Source organism: Penaeus chinensis, chromosome 36 (assembly GCF_019202785.1).
Source record: "Penaeus chinensis breed Huanghai No. 1 chromosome 36, ASM1920278v2, whole genome shotgun sequence".
In the NCBI taxonomy this organism is placed as follows: Eukaryota; Metazoa; Arthropoda; class Malacostraca; order Decapoda; family Penaeidae; genus Penaeus; species Penaeus chinensis.
In genome coordinates, this window is record NC_061854.1 from 10848976 (window position 1) to 10872987 (window position 24012).

General features: G+C 35.4%; 3 protein-coding genes across 8 annotated transcripts in view; 2 read left to right on the forward strand and 1 right to left on the reverse strand.

Moving 5' to 3' along the window:
* Positions 1–1187: 1187 nt before the first annotated feature.
* On the forward strand, positions 1188–3082 carry LOC125044945 (cuticle protein 19-like). Its single transcript, XM_047641908.1, has 2 exons — positions 1188–1377; positions 2513–3082. The coding sequence occupies exons 1-2, from the start codon at positions 1264–1266 to the stop codon at positions 2831–2833; spliced, it is 435 nt and encodes a 144-aa protein (XP_047497864.1). The 5' UTR covers positions 1188–1263; the 3' UTR covers positions 2834–3082.
* Positions 3083–5155: 2073 nt separating this feature from the next.
* Positions 5156–18705, reverse strand: LOC125044739 (85/88 kDa calcium-independent phospholipase A2-like). 3 transcript variants are annotated; one of them, XM_047641620.1, is made up of 15 exons: positions 18548–18705; positions 15326–15430; positions 14685–14791; positions 14342–14560; positions 14021–14198; positions 13481–13723; positions 12358–12483; positions 11463–11627; positions 11014–11276; positions 10721–10911; positions 10269–10419; positions 9616–9801; positions 9019–9190; positions 8251–8346; positions 5156–7266 (listed from the first exon to the last, which is right to left on the reverse strand). In XM_047641620.1, the coding sequence occupies exons 2-15, from the start codon at positions 15425–15427 to the stop codon at positions 7030–7032; spliced, it is 2436 nt and encodes an 811-aa protein (XP_047497576.1). In that variant the 5' UTR covers positions 15428–15430; positions 18548–18705; the 3' UTR covers positions 5156–7029. The 3 variants fall into 3 exon arrangements, with proteins under 3 accessions (XP_047497576.1, XP_047497577.1, XP_047497575.1); XM_047641621.1 differs by lacking the exon at positions 18548–18705 and adding an exon at positions 18377–18512; XM_047641619.1 differs by lacking the exon at positions 18548–18705 and adding an exon at positions 16192–16224.
* A 518-nt stretch (positions 18706–19223) lies between these two features.
* Positions 19224–24012, forward strand: part of LOC125044696 (arginyl-tRNA--protein transferase 1-like) — a 14547-nt gene continuing 9758 nt past the window's right edge. For 3 of the 4 annotated variants that reach the window (XM_047641552.1, XM_047641555.1, XM_047641556.1), the window contains exons 1-5: positions 19224–19354; positions 21043–21169; positions 21327–21448; positions 21597–21710; positions 22065–22190. In XM_047641552.1, coding sequence (XP_047497508.1) covers positions 19249–19354; positions 21043–21169; positions 21327–21448; positions 21597–21710; positions 22065–22190 — 595 coding nt within the window. In that variant the 5' untranslated portion in view covers positions 19224–19248. The remainder of the gene's footprint in view (positions 19355–21042; positions 21170–21326; positions 21449–21596; positions 21711–22064; positions 22191–24012) is intronic. The other variant, XM_047641553.1, reaches the window with a different exon arrangement.

A 24012-nucleotide genomic window follows, 5' to 3' on the forward strand; every position in this document is an offset into this window, starting at 1 on the left:
TATCTATCTACCTATATGGTACATGTATACAGATGTCTGTATGTGTTCACTCACACGTATGGTGTGTGTGTAATTGTGTGTGTTGTGTGTGTGTGTGTGTGTGTGTGTGATGTGTGTGTGTGGTGTGTGTTGTGTGTGTGTGTGTGTGTGTGTGTGTGTGTGTGTTTGTTAAAAATATCTCAAATTAAGTATCGAAATGCATCTTTCCAACTCACACAGTCCTTTTTTTGACTGCGTGAGTTTCAGATACCAGCGTTCAGGCTACAATCTAGTACAGATATACTAAGTCTCGTGACACTGCTGGCCAGGAAGCTTTGTGGAAGGATACAAGCAAGTGATCATGCTCTGGAAGGTCAGTCTGTGTATCTTAAGAATTATGTCAGACTCGCTGCTGCCGACCCTGGCATTTCTAAGACACAACAACATACTATATATTCAACACTTGCCATGGACTGGATACTGGGTGTGTACTGTCCAAAGTCATATGGAGCAACTTGGCCAAATATCAAGGTTACAGACTTGCTTTTGTGCTGATGGTTGCTATTCCATCTGAATCTCTAGCAACCCTAGAGGCCGGGGTGGTCATGAAATCTCCGACAAGGACTATTTGAGTGGCGCTGCAGATACCGTGCAGAAGGGACAAGCTAATGTCTTCAAGGCTGATACTGCCCGTATTATATATGGTTGTGAAAACCTGGACGCTATATTGTGTTCTGAAATCGTGTCTTGGATGCCTTTTTTTGTAACAAGTCCATGTCGCCGAATAATGGGTACAGTGGGGGGGATATGTGTCCAACAACGTGGTTGCACCGTGAGATGGTACAGGAACTGTTACTACACAATCCGACGATCGCCAACTAAGGCTGTACGGCCATCTTGGGTGGTTCCTGAGGATGACCCTGCCACCGGTTGTCTTGTTCGAGACAACCTGGGTAGAGGAGCCTGTGGGACGAGCCGTGGAAGACGTGGCTAGGCCGATCGATAAACTGTATGAAGGCGCTAGAGATGGGCTGGCCCTGCCTGGCAGGGGCCCAGCCCATATATATATATGTGTGTTGTGTGTGTGTGTGTGTGTGTGTGTGTGTGTGTGTGTGTGTGTGTGTGGTGTGTGTGTGTGTGTGTGTTGTGTGGGTGGTGTGTGTGTGTGTGTGTGTGTGTGTGTGTGTGTGTGTGTGTGTGTGTGTGTGTGTGTTTGTAAAATATCTCAACATTCAGTATCGGAAATGCATCTTCCAACTCACCCAGTCCTTTTTTGACTGCGTGATGTTTCAGATACCAGCGTCAAGGCTACAATCTAGTACAGATATACTAAGTCTCGTGACACTGCTGGCCAGGAAGCTTTGTGGAAGGATACAAGCAGTGATCATGCTCTGGAAGGTCAGTCTGTGTATCTAAGATTATGTCAGACTCGCTGCTGCCGACCCGGCCATTTCTAAGACACACACACACATATATATATTCAACACTTGCATGGACTGGATACTGGGTAGAGCTACTGTCCAAAGTCACTATGGAGCAACTCTGGCCAATATCAAGGTTACAGACCTTGACTTTGCTGATGATGTTGCTATTCCATCTGAATCTCTAGAAACCCTAGAGGCGGTGGTCATGAAATCTCTCGACAAGACTATTTGGAGATGCAGATACCTGTGCAGAAGGACCAAGCTACATGTCTTCAAGGCCCTGATACTGCCAGTTTTACTATATGGTAGTGAAACCTGGACGCTATATTGTGTTCTGAAATCGTGTCTTGATGCCTTTTGTAACAAGTCCTTGCGCCGAATAATGGGGTACAGTGGGGGTTCATGTGTCCAACCAACGGTTGCACCGTGAGACTGGTACAGGAACTGTTACCTACACAATCCACGATCGCCAACTCAGGCTGTACGGCCACTTGGGTCGGTTCCTGCAGGATGACCCTGCCCACCAGGTTGTCTCTGTTCGAGACAACCCTGGGTAGAGGAGGCCTGTGGGACGACCGAGGAAGACGTGGCTTAGGCAGATCGATCAAACCTGTCATGAGGAGCTAGAGATGGGCCGGCCCTGCCTGGCAGGGGCCCAGCCCATATATATATATATGTGTGTGTGTGTGTGTGTGTGTGTGTGTGTGTGTGTGTGTGTGTGTGTGTGTGTGTGTGTGTGTGTGTGTGTGTGTGTGTGTGTGTGTGTGTGTGCATATATATATGTATGTATATATTGTATATATATATATATATATATATATATATATATATATATATATATATATATATATATATATATAGATAATGTGTATATTTATATAGATATATAGATAATGTGTATATATATATATATATATATATATATATATATAGATATAGATAACGTGTGTATGTGTATATATATATGTATCTATATATATATATATATATATATATATATATATATATATATATATATATATATTACTGAAATACATCTAGGTGTATTAGAACGCTCATGTATACTGTGCACAATGGTTCTTCAGTTTACTCCTCTGTTGTTTTGCTAGGTCCTTGTGGTGGCCATTTTCATGGCTTTCGTCTACAGCGCTCCCCTTCCCTTTCCCGAATCCCCACTATCCTACAGCGTGGAACCGGGGATGCCATTTGACTTCGCTTATTCTGTGAAGGACGACTACACAGGCAATGCCTTCGGACACACAGCACATAGCGACGGAATCATCACTTCGGGCTCCTACAGGGTCCTGCTTCCTGACGGACGGACACAAGTCGTCACTTTTTCAGCTGATCCTCACAATGGCTATCAAGCAGAGGTTACGTATGAGGGTGAAGCCATCTACTCTATCCCTAAGCCTTCTATTTATTTATAGAAAGCAATATAAATCATGCCATAACTTGTTTGTTATACAGCCGGAACTGAATATATGCCTTCCAGTTCCAAGCATAATTTATTACACTATAGAAAATAATTATAATAAAGATAATTATTTAACTCTACAACTAAACTTTAACAAAGCTGATTGTTACTCTGACTCAATTACCGCTTGTGTTTAAAGTGGCCACCACAAGGTATTGTTCAAAAGATGTATTATTTTTATAAATAAATGTATATAACCCTACAATCTCTTTTCTCTGCCTAAGACACAGACATTGACATTTTGTACCATGTAGACTCTACAACAGTAGTTCTCAACAGGGGATAATTTGATATTATCATTGATAACTTTGTTGATTCATTGTCTGACAGAAAATGCTTTAGATGTGTTTGCATTTTTAAAGTGCAATCTTTATTTTAAGTATAATTTTGATTATATGCATTTAATTATTGCTTGGGGTAAATATCAAAGTACATTCATCAATTTTGACACTCATTATTCAGCTTTTAAACAAAACCAAGTTATTATTATACATCATTCTAGATATCATTCAAGACTGATATATTCATTATATCTAACAATTTTGTTTAGGATAGGCCTACTATGATATAATGACTTTTGCATCACATTAATATTGAAGTTTGTCCTTAGTATCATCCACTATTTATGGACGTAAACATTTCAGTTATCTAGTTTATATCTCATCATTGTTCAGATTGAGGGATAAATTGTAATCAGATTCAACATCATCTCCAGCATCATTATCATTATCACTATCACAATTATGATCACAGTCATTAACTACTCAGATTTCACATTCCAAAATTATCTTAAGCTGCAACAATCTTAATTTCACACCATATTTCTAATGTAACATCTTAGGGGTCATCCATTTTTTCTTCATTTTCACAAGTGTACAAAAAGTACTTTTCCCAGGCACCCCTTCCCTCCTCAGAATGTACAAAGCAAAAAGTAAAAATTGATGACATCTGCCACAGGATCTCTACGGTCTAAAGCCAGGCAGTGATACCGGCAGATTCTAGGAAGCAACCAATATAGGACACTTTGCATTAACTCATAGTTAATGAAAGATTTCTCGTCTTTGTTAGTGGGGTTTTCATCATATGAATAAGATTGATTCTAAAACATATATGTGTTGAAGTTTCTTTCTGCCACATCATCTTCCTATCTTGATTTGGGCAGCATGATACAAGGGCAATAAATAATTTGTAATATTTAATATGAACCGGATCATCATTTTGATGATGTTCTAAAAAGCATATTCCAAAGATTAACTCCCTTCCCCAAGGGTATGGATTGTGTGCTCATGAAAATAATTTTAAAAAACTGAATTAGTTACACACCTTTTCATTAATCTACAGCAAAAATACTCAATTTCTTATTGTCTTTAATATGAACTGTTAATAGTTATCAACTACTTTTACAGCTGTGTGTGTGTGTGTGTGTGTGTGTGTGTGTGTGTGTGTGTGTGTGTGTGTGTGTGTGTGTGTGTGTGTGTGTGTGTGTGTGTGTGTGTGTGTGTGTGTCTGTCTGTCTGTCTGTCTGTCTGTCTGTCTGTCTGTCTGTCTGTCTGTCTGTCTGTCTGTCTGTCTGTCTGTCTGTCTGTCTGTCTGTCTGTGTGTGTGTGTGTGTGTGTACATGTGTCTGTGTGTGTGTTTGTACATGTGTGTGTGTGTGTGTATGTGTGTGTGTGTGTATGTGTGTGTGTGTGTGTGTGTGTGTGTGTGTGTGTGTGTGTGTGTGTGTGTGTGTGTGTGTGTGTGTGTGTGTGTGTGTGTGTGTGTGTGTGTGTACATGTGTCTGTGTGTGTGTGTTTGTACATGTGTGTGTGTGTGTGTGTGTGTGTGTGTGTGTGTGTGTGTGTGTGTGTGTGTGTGTGTGTGTGTGTGTGTGTGTGTGTGTGTGTGTGTGTGTGTGTGTGTGTGTGTGTGTACATGTGTCTGGGTGTGTGTGTTTGTACATGTGTGTGTGTGTGTGTGTGTGTGTGTTTGTATATGGGTGTGTATGGGGGGGGGGGGGGTTGTATGTGCATGTCTTTGTGTTCTAATGTTGTTGTTTTTTAGAAAAGAAAGAGATTTTTCAGTAAAATTCCTGGAAAACTTTGTACTAGGTATGAGTTAATTCTAAGCATTGCTAAATTAATAATCTCTATATAGAAGGGCTATAGTTTCTAGAACATTTCTTGAAAACAAAGGCTTCTTTCACACCTAATGTCACACCTGATACCCACATGAGTTTACGACATAATTAATTTCACTTGACAATATACATGTTTTCAAGGACAAGAAAATATAGTTTACTCATGGAAACTAAGATTTCTTTTATTTTGTTTCTAAAGAACTCAAAGTTGCTTCTCATATCACTGAGGAATATCAATATCAATACAGTGGTAGAAAAAAAAATATATATGCAAAAGTTTTATGGAAACAAAAGCCCAGTTTTAAAACCTGTTGTCCTATCTTATAATAAAACCTAATTTTATGATTTTTTTCTACTCTCCTCTTTTTCTTTTCTTTTTTTTACACTATGTATAACCAAATGTTTCATTATTTTTCATCAACTATGCCCCTATTTTAAAATCCCATTTTACACACATACAATATCATTTTAAAAACATGGAATAAACAATTATACATATAGTTTTCAAATAGTAACATCTAGATTGATATTACACATTTTCTCACTGGGTTATAATCATTTATTTACATGCTCTCCCACAAAAAAATCTACTTGAAAAGTAGATATGCAAACAAAATCACTTCAACATATTATAAGCATATTTTTATGGCCACAGAGAGATATATTACACACACTTTATATATAGATGGAAATATATATTCACTATATATATGTTTATGTAAGCAACTAAAATAAAAATCACATAAGCATTTCCCTTTAAAATCACTGCTACATAAAATCATGTACTCCTGTATTATAATTGATCTCCATAAAATTCAGACAACTATAAGCCTGGAATATACCAAAACCCATTTAGTTTGGGTTCTTGAATTTCTCTATCTCATTTGCTGTTTATGCATGTTCAATTACCCTTCTAACTAAAATTGAGAAATTAAATTTTGACTGAATCATTGCAGAAACATGTAAATATCAAAGAACTAATATTTCATGTATTAAACATTTTGAATTCTAATCAGTGCTGAATGAAATGTCTTGAACAAGTTAAACACATTCAAGCTATTTTTTTTCATAATAGCTTGCATAGTTTCTTCAGCATTGTCAATAAACCTCAAAACTTGACAACTTGTACCTGCATGAATATCACATCAGAAAGTGAGGGTTAGGCCAAGAGTAAAGTCTTGAGAGATAGCACCCGTATTTACCTCAACTCTTATATTAAACTGATGATTTATTAGTAATCTCATGACCTGCATACTTGTGATGCATGACTAGACAGCTTATAACCCAGTATGTATAATCAACCTTTCTTTTAATGTATTCATCTATGGGTTGTCTGCTTTCTCCTTGTCTAGAGAGCAGCCATAGTTTACCAAATTAACAAATACTATGAATTACTTCAAACATACTTTAAAACCAAGGAAATACTAATTCTTTTCTCTTGTCCTTCCTGAATTTATATTTCTAAGATATGTTTCTATACCTATTTCCAAATAGGTGCTTCTGCTTAGTTCAGATTCAACTTCCTGATTATAAATTGATTATGATCCAATAGAACTTAAAAAAGGTCTATACATTCCAATCTTTCCTAAAAATCCAATAACCATGACAAAAAATAATTATTCTTGTTCTTCTATCACATAAAAGGGACTATTGGGACTTTGTCTAATATCTGGCTATATTTTCTAAACTAGCATATCCTCCAAAGCTTTAGCTTAAATTACATTTATTCTTCTGCTCTATATGGCTCTTAAATCCTCTTACTCTTTGGAATATTTTAATCATTGTATTGAATAGATTAAAACAATGATTAAATAAATAAATAAATAAATAAATATATATATAAATAATGAAAATACAGTTCTTCATTTCTAAATCTTCTGAAATAAAATCCTTTTAATGAACTTACTCTTATTATTTATGAGATAGAACTTCTTAAACTAAACACACAGCAATCATCTGATGGTTAAATTTCCCAGTCGTACTTTTCCTCTAAACCTTCCAAATGTTCTATACATAAGGACCAAGATCTTTTATTCAGCAGGAGAAGGTACACCTGCTGTGAGCAAAGCTGCAATCTGATGTATTTGCACTTTTCTTGAACGTATGTACACCATAGTTTCCCATAGTGTGTTAACCAGAACTTCATCTCTTGTCTCATCAAGCTGCACATCCAGAGATAACTGTGGGGTGAGTCGTAAATAAGCTATCCCACACATTCCACACCAAGCTCGTGCTCGATCCACAGTGCGATTATCTGCCATTGTTGCCTGGAAAAGACAGTAATTTTCAACACTTCTATTTCATCTACTAATCCATCAACATAGTGAATGTTTTAATTATTGGATCATATCTTAACCCTCTACAACTCACTGGACCCAGGTGACACGACTGTCAAGTTTGACTGAGGGCAAGTTACAGGTTACTGGAATACACTATCATGGAAATATTTGGCTGAGTTCCAGGTTGAAGGGAATGTGCTGTCATAAAACATTTTGCTGAAGGCCAGAGAGATGGGAATAGCTTGTCATGAGTGCATAAAGCTCTTAGTGAAAGGTGAAGCTCACTGGGCATTTAGGGAGGGTCTTTTGCATTATTTCCATCAGTTAACAAAGGTAGAATATACCATTCATGACTCATGGCTGGAAGAGCACTAGCTCCTGGAAGGACACTATTTCCATATTCATGATCCTATTCTTGGCTGACATGACCAAGAGTACTGGGTATGTTACAGAAAATTAGATAATATGAAAATATTTTAAAACTACCTACATAACATAATGTAGCTTATTGTTATTGCACACACTACCTAGTGAGATAACATGTAATCTAGATATAGCATAACAATTGACAAAGTACCTTGGAAAATGTCTAAAAAGTAAAGTCACTGATGCACAAAAAGATATAATAACATGGCAAAACAGAGGCAAGGAGTCTTGATACTGCATGCAAGTGTTTGTGTGGACTGGGCCTATAAGCCACTTGGGAGAATTTCCACTCATGTAAGCCCAATGCTCATATTTTGGTCCACATAGGGGCTGCCAGGGTTAATAGTCCAGGATCATTAACCTTTACAATATAATCCCCCCCAAATAGCATTAAAACAGAATACTAACAAATACCAGTTAAATGGTCTCAAATACAAAAAACTTGGGGCCAGAAAAGGTTTTGAATTTTTTTTTTGGTTTTGGGCCTGGTAGTATTTATCTTATATTCTCTGTACTCTAAAGGTAAAAAAAAAACATGCCACCCACCTGATCAACAAGAAGCTTTGCCACATTAGACAGGCCAAAAGCCATCCTCACTGTACTCCACATGCTCTCTGGTTTGAAGCAATCTATTGCATCCACCTGAAATTAATTTTTATTTGTTGATGATCAAAGTCTATCCATATAAATTTTTACAATAACTTTCATTTTTTCACATCAGAAATATAAACAATTGTCTGAGATCACAAAAAACAGATTTCAATCTGCTCTGAAATTAATTTCTATCTTCACATAATTTTCTCAATGTGGATATTCATATCATTACATAAAATCATATGTACTTTTAAGAAAAGCAGCATGATAGTTTAGCTTGTATAGCCACTGTAACAATTATACAACATCTGGATAATCTAATGTATAATCCCAATATGCCAGTACTAATGAAAATATTTTTTCTAGAGGAATTAGGTCAAAACTACATTTTCACCTGGTTGTTGAAAAATATGAATTACAGTTTTCTTACAGCAATCATTTTCACTTAATTGTTGATAAATGTGAATTATGCAGTTTTCCTACAACCATGCATTTTCCCCCTACATCCACCCATAACAAAACACCAAACTTTGTACCACACTATAAGAGGATCAAAAAATACTCACAGAGTAAACTACATGCAGTCATATATTCCTTTTCATATTTTTTTTTTTTTTGTGGCTCTTATTGATTGCTTTTCTAATTCACACTGCATACATCTAAATTTTTATTCATATTCACCAAGGAAAAAAAAGAAAAATGCATGAATCTCTGACTCACTTTCTGTACTGGAGGCTTGCCAGTTCCAAGAGATACAACAACTGATGGCTTGACTACTTCTTTTGTTTTTCCAATTATATTTAAAGAAGTGTTGTATTCTGCTATTTCAGTCAGAACATCTAGTGTAGGGTTGTTGGATATGAGGCCACCATCAATAAAACGTCCATATGCCCTGTAAAGTTTGTTTTACATGGCATCAACATACTTACATATCTATCAAAATGACCATATTAAGAAAACAAGAGTATTAGTAATCTTATTTTTTTATGGTGTTACTAATTTTATGAGACAATGGAGTTTATTTTCTTAAGATTATCTCCACGAGGTAGTATTCCAATAGGTCTCTATCCCCCTAATCCAAGAATTTAATATCTTCAAGATTACAAATTCATGTCTTTTCTTTTCTTTTTTTCTCTTTTAATCTTTTCCACTTGGCAAGAAAAACAAAATTTTGAATCTACTTACAGAGTGTTATATCATTCAAAAAAATAATGCAAGTACAAACAAGCATCGCATAAAAGGTGAAAATTCCAAATTGTGGGGTGTTTTAGTACAAAAAAAAAAAGTCCATCATAATCAAGCACAAAGAAAACAAACCTGAAATAAGATGGAGCAGCTCCTGAAGCTCTAGCCGCACGCCACACAAGTTGCTGTTCTGGTGGAGGAGTTGGAGTAAATGCATTTCCTCCCTGAGCTCGCAACAGGGACTCACCTGACGTGTAGTTGCGAAACAGGTGAAGATCAGCTGGGAAACGGTCTGCCAAAACTCCAGTTACAATTATCCTAAAAAGCACAACCATGAGATAATAATCAAATATTAAACATAATGAGGGTATATGATATGAATGCAGAATAAGTGAAAGTTTATAAACTTAAATGCGTTAAAGAAAGAAGTTTATTTTCTCATCATGAAAAATTCCTTTCATGCAAAAACTCCTATATGATACATATATAGCTTTTCCTATAAACATTTTAAAAAATAAACACATGGCACAACAGTGTTTTGTGTAATTTTCCCAATATTCTTTGTCATATGGATGAACATCAAATATCATAAAACTTTTAACATTTCTTTTAATATTTCTTATGTGTGTTTATTGGACTATTTTCTGTGAGTGTCTATTAACTGAGATAGGAAGTAATATATTGCTAACCTGGAAGTTTACACCAAATAATCATGAGTGAAGGATAAAGAAAAGAATCACAAGCTCTAGCTCTCACCCTCACTTTCAAATAAAGCAATGACCTACTTTGGTCCCTTTATATCAGTCATCATGGTATCTTCACCAAGCTCTTCCTTTAATATCTTCTCCAATGGCTTTTCATCATATGGTCGCATGCCAACAAACACAAGGTCCTTCATACGAAAATATAGTCTCTGGGTATACCGCACACTTTTGCCTGGTGATGCACATAAAATGAGAGAATAAGGATAAAGAGGAAACAAATTAGATTTTTAAAATTATCTAGTGTGCATTTCATTGTAACAATATTGATAAACAAAGTAGAAAAAAACTTTTAGAACTATTCAAACAATTAAAATATTTATGCAGTTTCACCTAGGAGACGTAAAATATGAAACTAGGAAACATAACAATTTTGAATTACTGAGGATAATTCAATTCCTTGTAACATGAATGATTTTTTTTGCAAAATATGAGGGATCTCTGATATCTAACAGTTTTCAGTTACAGACACTAACCTCGAGCTAATGCAAGAGCAAGAATGCCCCCTGTACTTGTTCCTGCTATCCAATCAAACATCTGCAAAACAGGCCTGCCAGCTGCTTCTTCTATGGCATGAAGGAGTTGAATAAGGACAAGGCCTTTTATGCCTCCACCATCAAGACACAATATTCTTCCCCCTTTGGGCAAATTGCCTAATCCATCAAACCTGTTAAAAGATTTTTAATGTTTTATGCTACTTACTCTCATAGGTTTGTAAGTTGAGATTATTATACTATAATAAATTCATTCAAGGCAGCAGTCCACTTACCCAAGAGGAGCTTCTGACTGCAGGTCCCTCAAGGTTTTACCAAGAATTGAAGAGTCAAGTAATTCATCATAGCTTATTCGGCTTCGGCAAAATAAGTCGTTGTTCAAAGGAACTCCATCATATGACCCTTCAGGTGAGCAACCATCAGTGCAGTCAGGAAAGCGTGATTTACAACGGGAAGCTCCTACAGCATGCAAGATGTACAACATGGTTGGCTTTTCCCTATAAGTGCTACTGGCAACAAGGTGACGAACTGAAACATTCTGAAAAATAAGATCAACATCCACATGAGTTTAATTATTAAAAAGTTAAAAAAATTACATGCAGATAAGTTACTGTGTGATTTATTATACAAAGATATAAATATATTCCAGTAACTTTAGGTTTAATATATTGTTACATGATCTTCCTCATACATGTTTAATATTTTGTTACAGAAATTTCCCTACCTTCTTGTTGATAAAACTTGTGTTGCCACCAAACACCAAGAGCGCCTGAAGGACTGCTGGTGAAATAGCAAAGTGAAGAGCGGAATTTCCATCCTCATCGACAGCATTGACATCCGCTCCAAGACTCAGAAGAGTTATTGCACATGACAGCCGATTATGCTCCACCTTGAAAAAATACACCAAATAATGAAAACGTTTTTTCTTTCTTCTAGTCAAGCATTCTCATGTTCACAACAAAGGATCTAGTTTATAAAAACTGAAAAGGGAGGTTTACCAACTCCTGAGAGTCAAACTCTAGAATACACAAGAGTACGGGATGGAGGGGGGTTGTCTACAAGGCTGTCTGATAATTCAGGTTTTAAATTTTGGAAGCCAAAATAGTTTGTAAAAAATTGTGTAAAAATCAAAAAGTTAACTAACTGTCATAAAAATAATACTGAAAAAACATATCCTTTCAGAAAAAAAAGAAGACATTACTTTTATTTTAGCAAATATACTAGGTAGTTAATGTTCTCTTAGAACATGAATCAAAATCTAGGACAAAAAATCTTGGTTAGGCTCAAATTCTGGGATGTCTCAGCCATTCTGGCAAGCCTCTGTATATGTGTATCATTAAGAGCATCTAACAATTTTTATTAGGGTGTTCAGCAGCAGTGTGGGATACAGGCATATAACCTACAGACTAATTAGGTATATATATATTTTTTTATTTGCAAAATGATCTGGATTTACTCCTTCACAAGGGCTACAACAGTGCCTTCTTTCAAAGGACTTAGATGACCTTTCTAACCTTGGACTATGAAGAGGATTCAAACTCATACATCTGAAAACTCTCCTGATCATAGCCATGAGTTTCTCAATCCATCACAGCAGCTCTTCTTAGATAATTACTTACCATCTTGTGCAAAGCCGTGTGACCATGGAAGTTTCGAGCATTGACGCTACATCCCAGGTCTGCCATAGCAGAAATAATTTCTCTTGATGTTGCCCAGTGCAGTGGTGTCCCTCCATGTTTCATGTCCTTCAAAAGAAAAGTATGTTAAAGCTTAGTGGAACATCATGCTTATCTAAATTCATCTGATAATTAATGATGAGCAATCAATAGGAACCCCATTACAAACATGTGCTGACTTAAAGCTATAGTATAATATCTCCAATTTTATAAATTCTATTACCCTTTTTAATACAAATGAAAACTGTAAGAAAAATAATGTCTGCATTAAAAAATATATATTGTATGGAGAAAAGCTGGTACATTTTCTATACGCACTTCTATTTGTTATGCCCAGCATGTAATTTTCAGCAAATTGTCTAAACCACTTCAGAATGAGATGAACCATCACAGGGTCCCTATCAGAAATTTTTTATGCGTTATATAACTGTTATCATTACAATTTAATTTTCTTAGTCCCTCATACATACTACCCAATTCCCATCTGTTTTGGATATATTTTTATTCACTTACAAAAGAACAATAAAGGGACAATTTTCATTTTTGTTTAACTTCATTTAAGTAAACTGTTAAATAAGATGAAAAAGAAATAAGAAAAAGAGAAAAAAATCATCTCCAAAAATGTTGTATGTATAAACTAAATTAAAATAAATCAAATGAAAGATAATTATTTACCTAATTAATATTTATCTGCCAGTTTTACTACATGCTAAGTATAGGTCTTAATAATGAGATTCTATGGAGTGTCCAATTCTAGTAATTTCTTTAAGTTCTAACTACAAAGAGCCAGATATCATGCATGAATTATGATCATATGGAGGAAAGACACTCTAGGTTCACTAATGGTTATCTTGCTTGTGTCACTATGAACCTCAGATTCCTCATCACTCAACAGGTTAAGTTCTTGTTTGCAAAATAGGCGGGATCTGTATATACAATGCACAGAAACATTACTGGGTACCTAAGCAAACTTTCCATCTTTTACCATTTATCTGTTTACATATCTACAGGAGAAACTAATAAACCAAAAGAGAATATACTAAGTAATACTATAAATCAATCTTACCTTCACATTCAATTGATTTGGATACATCTTAATAATTTCTTTGGCACAAAGGGTGCTATTTGCAGCCATTGCTGTGTGAATAGGCAAAGTGGAATCATGAGTTGCAGCTACATTGACATCAGCACCAGCACAGAGAAGAGCCTTCACACATTCTGGCTTGTCTGCCTCACAGGCTACATGAAGAGGGGTCTTCCCAGCTGCATTTGGGAAATTCATGAGACGAGACTCCCTCTGTGTCACTAACTGTGAGGTAGATTAAATAAGATAAAATATTATGATATCTTAGATAACAATCCCCTGAAGAATGGATTTAGATTAATGTATGTATAATTTGTTATTGTTCAAAACAATACCTAAAAGTATAACTTATTATCAATGGTTACTTGAATTATGTGACAACTTAATGCTGAAAATACATAGGTTTATAAGATTTAGGCATTTCTATAAAACAGTAATAACAATATATCAACATGAAAACAATTCTTCTTTTAAGTTATTGTCTAATTCCTATAAACTACTAGCAGCCCCACAACAAAGTACCTGTATTATGGATTCATTTGTAGCAGCAGCCAAATGATACACTGAGTTTCCTTTCACATCAGTGACATCAACACTAACCCCCTTCTCAAGGAGGGTACGAATGACATCAATATGACCCTCTTTTATTGCTATGTGAAGAGGTGTCTCCTTCAACTCAATATCTGCTGTATCTGCACAACTTTAATAAATTTTACATTAGCTATATTTCCAGTGGAAATGTACTGTATCATATCATTTTTTTCGGCTAAAACTAAAATACAAAATATGAATCATATTATGTTACAAAAAGGGGAAACAAAAAATAAATAAAAGTTTACTCACTTAACAATACTGGAATTTTTGAAGACTCTAGCATAACCTAAATAGGCTGCTATATGAGCTGGGCTCCAGGTTGGGTGATCCCTTGTTAAATCACAAACTGTCTGAAGCCCTTGCTTGTTAACAACATAGTGTGGCATATGCTCCACAAGTGGTGGTAACACTTCTCTTAGGGAAATGAACCGGATCTGGGCTTCACTGACATCAGGTAACCTAAAGAGACTAAAATAGAAAAAGAAGAGAAATCAAAACAACTGCCACAAAGGTATACTTTCTTATTTGCCAATCAAAGTGAAGAAAAGTCACCACATAGTATTTACAATATCAATAATCCAACAAATCTCACCTGAATGCTGAGGTAAGGGAATCATCAACTGGTTTGTTTAATACTAGCTCATACATTTTGTTAGGAGTTGGGCCATATAAAACCAGACAGTCTTCTCTTGCATATACCTGTAATAGTGATGAAACACATTAAAATTCCATTTTCCTACTTCATAGTGATTTTCATTAATTGAGATGGACTTTTTTGCTACACATGGATATGTGTATGACTGTGAGTGTGAGTGAGGGCATGAGCATGTGTATGTGCATATGTCTGTATATCTCTCTGTGTCTGTCAGTGTATCTGTATGTGTGCCTGCATGTATGTCTCTGTATGTGTGTTTTTTTTGTGTTTGTTTTATTCTTTTATTTTTCTATTTTTAATTTCATTTATTTATTATTTATTTATTCATTTATTTATTTATTCATTTTATTTATTTGTGTGTGTGTGTGTGTGTGTGTGTGTGTGTGTGTGTGTGTGTGTGTGTGTGTGTGTGTGTGTGTGTGTGTGTGTGTGTGTGTGTGTGTGTGTGTGTGTGTGTAAATGAGTGCGTGCATATGTATTATTTCACATGAAAATATCTCTACTTACACATATATTTTCATAATCAAACTAAATGACTCTATACTTGCATCTTATAAAAAAAAAAAAAAAATACTTACTGGCGTCCTAGAAAACTGAGATACTGAGACTTCAACAACAGTGTTCCCTGATGGCCCTTCTGAGCTCAGAAAGGTTTTGATCAAATTCCCAAAGAAGGCCATTGTCTGGAAAGGAAGGAAAAGCATAATTCAAAAGAAATAATCTGCAATCTCCCCCAGTATTACCTATTATATTATATCATCACCAACACTGCATGTTAATGACAATAATGACTGAAGGTTAATCCAATACAATTAGTTCAACTCCATGTTTATGACACAGTAATTTTTACTGTTACAAATTTAATTGAATTAGGAAGATAAACATTTGAATTGATAAGAAATTTGTAATTAAGCACAACTGTTTAAGTACTCATGATCATTTTTTTTTTTAAACAGTCTGATACAAAAATCTTGCCATGAAATTTAGTGGAAACATAAGTCTTGTTCCAAACACACTGGTTCTCAAATTCCCTTCCGTCTTTGAACAAACAACAACATGACCATTGTATGACTATACTTTAGTAACAATCAATACTAGAGTTCATTGAAGCATGGTGACCCCTCTAACTGGGCTGAATTTTTGCCTAACTTTACTTGCCATGACCTTTAAACTACTGTTGCAAATTTCATAAACTATCTTCTGAAAGACTAAGTTGTTTAACTAGTTTTGCTATGCATCTTAGTTAACCCATAGGATCCTGGTGACGTGAACATTTTGTCACAGAAAAAAATTTAGCCAGGGGACAGAAGATGGAAATGTCTTGTCATGGATAAATAACTGGCAAGTAACACAAAAAGTCTCGTAACAGAAAGTTTTGAGGAATAATGAGAAAGTCTCATCATAAATGCATAAAAGCACTTGGAGTGAGATTGACTAAGCAGACCTTCAGGAAGGGGCTCATTCATGAGCTCTTGCAATATTTCCAACAGTCCATGTGAGGGTGAACTTTACAAGTCATCAATCATGCCCGCACACAGAAACCTTCTCTTTCGCACCATTATTGATGGTATAGGGTGTGTTACTGAAAATTAAATAATATGAGAATATAAAACTGATACACATAGAGTGTAAGATGGAGTTAATATGCAGTCTGCTCAACAAAAATAGTCTATTATCATCTTGATTGAGTAGAACAAATGACAGATGTAGACCTCAGAGAATGGCAAAGCAATAAAAATGTGTCTGATAAGAACGGGCTAACAGCATTGCAAAGAAGAGGCAATGAGCCTTGATACCATGTGAGAGTGTTTGTGTGGGCCAAGCCTATAAGTCACATAGCTGAGAGAGTCAACACGCAAGGAAGTGCATGGGGATGATAGGACTCTCCCCCACAACACTCCTGGGGAAGCAGTGTCTTCATCTCGGTATGCACTGCAAGATAGAGTTGAAACTCAGGAGTACCAAGTGGACTTAAGCTGTAAGCTGGCCATTTAGTGTGTCCATACTATAAAGATTAACCAATAAAATAAAACTAATAAAAAAAATGAAAGAAAAATAAAAAATAAAAATATATACTGATAATGAAAAAAGAAAAAGAAAAAGAAAAACAGAAAAAGAAATAAAAGGAGAAGACAAAGAAAAAAAGAACAAGAACAAGAACAAGGTAAAGGCCTAGAATGAGAAGTAAATAAATGCAAAAATAGATCCCATAAGATAGATAAATAAAAGTAATTGAGTACATAAATAAATAATTAACAGTCTCCACATGTTTCACTTCATTAAGGCATCTTTTCGTTGATTTGAACCGAGTACATCATACTTTTATAGCCAATCAGGAAACATGTAAACTTAATTTTATTTTCAAGCAAGTAAACTCGGCTTCAGAGAGCTATTCCAGTGGACAAAATTATATAACTAGTCTAGAATTCTAATGGCATATGATATCCCATCAACAAAAGTCAACTGGGATAATATCAACAGATCTGTGGGCCAACAAAATATATAACAAAAATATAACTTTCATTATTATTGGCTTAACAGCAGAGGCCAAAATTTGGGGAGAGAGAGACAGGGGAAATTTTTTTGATAACCAGACTGTTCAAATGTAATCACTGAGTTTATTGATAATAGTCATTTGTATTTTAGAAAACTCACTTTAAATTATGGGAAGGGTGCCCTCCCCAACCGTCCATCATTGCTTAATAAGAAATGGATTCAGAAAACCTCAAAGTACTTCCAGTGTTGATTAGAAGAATGAAAGGTCGAGAAAGAATTGATAAAGCAGATAAAGTCAATTATCCACAATTGCCAAAACATAAAAAAAAGGCAATAAAAAAATTAAACCAAGCATTTGTTGCCAGCAGGTATAGCTATTACTGTCATGGAATATTTTGCCTTCATGATAAGTACAGTTAAGTACTCGTTTTGCCTTAAGTGCATTCAACTGTCCAAAGTAAGAGGGTCAGCCTGCACACAGCAAATGTCCTGTAGACCAATCTCAAAGTTCCCAATGGGAATACTGGACAGAGAATCCTCAGCCTGGCATCCCAGTCACACACTCCCTTCAACTATTACAAATGAAATGGATGATAAACTGACACATACAAAAGGATATCTTCATCTGACACATCAACTGCTGAAAACAATGATCACTTATGTATTCTTCTTCTGAAACCAAATCAAGCAGTAATACATCACAATAGCCTTTAACACTAAATTTTCATAGTTTCAATATTTTTCACGTCACCAAATCCAGTCATCATTATAACATGACATGCATCCCGTGGCACCAAGGCCTACGTGCTTTGCTCTACAACAAAGCTCCACTAAATACATTCAGGTAAGACAGAGCTTGGACTGGTTCTTTATGATAAAAATTACCAAAATCTCCAACCAGAATATAAATGGTGGTGGTCTGTTAAGACTACAAACACACAGATGCTGCAGTAATGAAAATCCCAGTGGGTATTATTTTTTCACATCTAATTATCCCATTAACATAGTAGATTAATACAACAGTATGTTATTTTAGTTTGCTTATATTCAACTCCTAAATTTCCTAAAATGTCACATAATCTTTCAGATTCTACTCGCATCATTTCCTAAAGATAATACGAATAAAATATTACCAGCCACCGTGGTGCACGTATGTACACGTATTACAAGTTACTGCACATCTGCACTGATAAGTCTCACTTGTCTTATTATACGCATGATATTAAACTATGAGTCATGAAGTCAATCAAATCCAATTCGATACTCTATTCCTTCTGCATTTCGAATGACACACAATAACATACCTTTGAAGTTGTTTAAAAACGCCTATACAACACTAAATCTCGGAAATTCCGCCGATCCCTTCGCTACCAGAGAAGCATTCATTCAATTAAACATAATAACAAAGGTACAATTTTCCTGCTTTCTTTCAGTCCATACGTTTTCGTAAGCAGGTCTGACGTCACAGTGATTCGTGTTTGCAACCGTGACGTCATATAATCTATTCATGACGTCATATCGATCCATTTCTATTTCCATTGAGCTTTTAGTATATTTTGGGATTGAAATGTCATTCCCTGTCATAGTTTATTATCTAAATTCCCTATATATATAGCCGTGGAACAGTTTTATGTAACCCGTCTGTTTTTCATGAATGATAAATGGAGCATCTTTTAAAAATGTTTTAATTGGCATTTTTTCAGTACAGTAAAAATATAGTAAATCGCGGACTCTGTCATACTACATTCGTTATGAAATAGTTAAAAAAAGTGAGACAATTTGTTATATTTTTTCTCCATTCACAATCAAGTAAAAAAAATATTATGTCCCATTCCCTCACTTCAAATAAGTTGCAATATCATTAAAAACAAGTAAATAGTGAAAACAGTGGTCTATCCTGTATAATTTTCATATATGCAAATATAAATGTCTATAAAGTCAGTAGCATTCGCAAAAATAATCCAGATAAAAATAGGCACGTAGCCCTTTCGTAGATAGAGTAAACATGGCCGAGGAGAAGGATAATTCGTACACGATATTAGAGTATATGCGCGACCACAGCGGCTATAAGTGTGGTTATTGTAAATCCAAAAATACAAATTTCAGTCATGGTAAGTTTCTTCTTAAAAGGAATAAGCCGAATGTAGCCCAAAATCTCGCTGCATATTTACAATAAAGACCGTAGATGTCTTGCAGCTGACATTTGACGGAAAGCTTTTGCTAATAAAAGCCTATATTATATATGCTTGTATTAGGCATAACGAATTAATTATTTTTTTGCTATAATTTTGTGTTGAGTAGTAGTAGTAAATGTGTAGATTTTTATATTGTAGAATAAACCAATAGCAATCGCTGATTTTATTTTAGAGATAAGAATTATTGCACCAATTGCAAAATATTTATAATGATTTATAATGCAACATGTTATGTAAATATGATATCTGTTGTTTTGGTTCAGGTATTTGTTGTGCACATAACTGATTCCCTAGATAAATATCAAGGTGTTTGTGGCATTGCCCTAGTTTATCACTAAGCATTCCCTGTCTGGAACTGTAATTTTTCTTATTGTACATCACATTGTTAAAGCACATCAGTTTATTATGGTAATTGGCATACATACAGACAATATATAGTATAAGAAGGAAAGCAAGTAAATATATAATGGTTGAACAACACACCACACCAGCAAAAAAATTATCTCTCTCTCTCTTTCTTTCTTTCTTTCTTTCTTTCTTTCTTTCTTTCTTTCTTTCTTTCTTTCTCTCTCTCTCTCTCTCTCTCTCTCTCTCTCTCTCTCTCTCTCTCTCTCTCTCTCTCTCTCTCTCTCTCTCTCTCTCTCTCTCTCTCTCTCTCTCTCTCTCTCTCTCTCTCTCTCTCTCTCCTTCCCTCCCCCCCTCCCCACCCTCCCTCTCTCTCCTCTCTCTCCTCTCTCTCTCTCTCTCTCTCTCTCTCATCTCTCTCTCTCTCTCTCTCTCTCTCTCTCTCTCTCTCTCTCTCTCTCTCTCTCTCTCTCTCTCTCCTCTCTCCTCTCTCTCTCCTCTCTCTCTCTCTCTCCTCTCTCTCTCTCACCTCTCTCCTCTCTTTCTTTCTCCTTTCTCTCTCTCCATTCTCTCTCTCTCCTCTCTTTTTCTCTCCTCTCTCCTCTCTCCTCTCTCTCTCTCTCTCCTCTCTCTCTCTCACCTCTCTCCTCTCTTTCTTTCTCCTTTCTCTCTCTCCATTCTCTCTCTCTCCTCTCTTTTTCTCTCCTCTCTCCTCTCTCTCTCCTCTCTCCTCTCTCTCTCCTCTCTCTCCTTTCTCTCCTTTCTCTCCTCTCTCTCTCCTCTCTCTCTCCTCTCTCTCCTCTCTCTCCTCTCTCTCCTCTCTCTCCTCTCTCCTCTCTCTTTCCTCTCTCTTTCCTCTCTCTCTTCCCCCCCCCTCTCTCTCTCTCTCTTCCCCCCCTCTCTCTCTCTCTCTCTCTCTCTCTCTCTCTCTCTCTCTCTCTCTCTCTCTCTCTCTCTCTCTCTCTCTCTCTCTCTCTCTCTCTCTCTCTCTCTCTCTCTCTCTCTCTCTCTCTTTCTCTCTCTCTCTAGACATACTCAGGTATGCCTTGTTACCATTCTGCAGTATTCCCAACATTTCATAGGCACCATGGACTCCTTTTATGCTGGGTAGCTCAGAAAAAGAAAGATTTCCTGCCTCCTCTTAGAAGCAAGGACAATAACCAACATTTTTTTTTTTTTTTTTTTTTTTTTTTTTTTTTTTTTTTTTGTGGCCTTATTATGATTATTACTGTTATTATTCCTATATTTATTTTTCACAGGGATGTGGGCCCATCAGATAACAGTAGGGGACTATCAGGACTTGATTGACCGGGGATGGCGACGGAGTGGCAAATACTGTTATAAGCCTACTATGGACAAAACTTGTTGTCCAATGTATACAATCAAGTGAGTGTCAAAATTTTTCAGAGCAAGATTTATTTGCATTTTGTTAGGCTATTCTCTAAATATGGATAAGGTGTGTATTTTGTTTTATTTTATTAGATAATTGAGTGAGTACTTTAAGATGTAATTAGGCCTAAAGTAAATATATTCATGATAACAGATGTGATGCAGTGGAGCTAAAGTTGAGTAAGACTCAGAAGAAAGTTCTAAAGCGGATGCATCGTTATCTAAGTCACGGGGAAATAAAGAAAGGAAATGACCCAGACAACACTTTTAATAATGGTAAGTTGTGAGTTCAGAGCATGAGCTCCACTTTTTATTTTCTGTTTCTCTGTTTAATAATGTAGCAGTGCCTCAAATATTTTGTTCTTTTTATAAAATTTAAACATCTCATTCAGTCTTTGTAATGATACATTCTCTTAATCTTTAGTAGAAATCTCAGAAGATATAGGAGGTAATCAAGAATTTATCAAGCCTCAGTATGATACCAAAGAAGATCTCTCAGGTGTATCCCTCCAAATGCCATGTGAGGATGCAGCCAAGAGTAAGTAGGAGAATGTATTTTTAAGTTCATTATAATTGCTGGTGAATTTCATGTATTCATCTTCTGCTCTGATACTGAACTTGGAGAGTAGGATTTTTGAGACAAATACAGTTGCTTGAAACTGTGAAAAATGAGTTTCTTATATTATTTGTAGTATCCAATTGAATTGCTGTAATTTGAGTCAGTTCCACTTTTTTACCACAGTTTAAAGTAAAATAATTTTTTTTGTGCACAAATGTCTCTCATTTTGTTATTAAGACCTCTTATATATATTTTGCAGGGATATATCCTTTACTTTATTTTGTTTAGTTTATGCAAATTATTTAATAAAAGGTTTTTGTAACTTTCTTCCAGTTTCAAAATCTGCAACAGTTCATTCTAATAAATCAAGTGCACATGCACCTGCAAGAGTACCTGCAGAGGCCAAGAGTCAAGACTCACCTGAACTAAGTCAAGAGAAGAAATCCACTGAAAATAAAGGTAATTGATATGTTATTAATATTGTCAGCTTACTTGTCCCCTCCCCAACTGCAAAACCGGTATAATTTTTAAAGTTTCACTCTGACTAATTTTGATGTTGACATTTTAACCGATTAATGCCGGGGAAAATGAATTAAAAGATGGGAAAATGCTGTGCTCATTTTTTATATTTTTTGTGAAATGTCTCTGTACATGGATGGCTCTGCTAGTGCTTAGCCTTACCTGATTTCACCTTTCCTTGAATTGGTGTGGAAAATGTATTTTTTACTAGTGCTATAAATATCTATGGTGTTATTTTTATTATAAATATTATAATTACTATAATTTTATAAACATTAGTAGCAGTAAAATAAGATAGCGTAAAATATTTTTGTAAATCAATGAAAAGGATGAACGGGCGAGACAGGCAGTACTCGTAATTGGCTCATTGGTGACTTAGTACAAGTGTAGCTATCTATGTGTAAAAAAAAATTAAACAAGTAAACTCATAGTGGGCATGGCATGGACATGCGTGACATGCCTTTCGGCAGTGGGTTAAATGCTCGACTTCCACCACCTGAAAATGTATAAGCAGAGTGTAAAGATTAAAAGTTACTACAGTTTTCCCTCACATATGAATGGAAATAGGAAAAAAAATGCGATAAATATGTAAATAGAACACCTGTGAAGTAAATTTTACTTCATAAAAAAAAGACAATGATATTGGAGTTTACCACACAATTGGGGTCATTTATTTTTATCATTTTCATTTGCATATGAACCATATCCTGGTGGGGAGAGAATTAATCACTTTTTAAAATATCATGAAAATGACAGTCCAGATCAAATTGAAGATCCTGTGGTCATCCTTTTTATTGTTTTCCTCAGTACTCTGGAGGGGGGAGGGGTGTCTAAGTAAAAGTACTTTTTGTTCTCTTATGAAAATGATAAAAAAAATTGATGACCCCCTGGGTGGATAGGACTTTAGGGGGTTAAGAATAATATACTTTTTGTTTTATTAGTGTCCATATTGATATTGTGCTACAGAGGATCTATGTTACTAGAGAAGTTCATGTAAACATAACAAAATAAGAGAAGTTCATGTAAATACGATGTGCTACTTTTAGAATATTTCTTTTTACAGTATAATAATCTCCTTTACATATTTATATTGATTGGAAATAATGTAATATGTATGAGAATTCTTGTTTGTTTACTGGGACCCTACTTGTATACATTTTCCTCTACATTAGAAAAATGGCTTACTCGTATTGCTGTTGTTTTGTGGACAAGGCTGTCTGAAAAGTTTTTTTTATAAGGAGTGGGAAGCAGTGGAATTACAGGACTCTTATTTGTGCAATGTACAGGACTTCTCAGATGTTGCATTGTTTATTTACATGGGATAGGGTCTGATAGGGTCTGAAAATTCATGAAGAAACACAAAAAGTTGGTGGAAAAACTGTTACTGTGATAGGGCTTTAAGGAGCAAGGTCATTTTTACACAGTGTTCACAATGCTATCCATTTATTTATTAAATGTGTTCATAGACTATGATCCTTTATATAATAGTGTTGAAAAATGAGATCTCAAAATTAAATGAACACAATGTGAATAAATGAAGAGTGACATAAACATTGCATGTGAACCAATGTACTTGGAATAAGGAGGTTGCTTCTCTGGGAAGAGAGCATATTAGGAGTTGTTTCAGGGTCTTTTTTTCCAATAGAATAAATCTACTAAGAGTCAGTAAAAATTTAAATCATGCCCAAAGTACATATCACAAGATGGCCAGAAAAGCCAAGTTCTATAGAATTTTTTTTTTTTTTTATTCTAAATCATATTT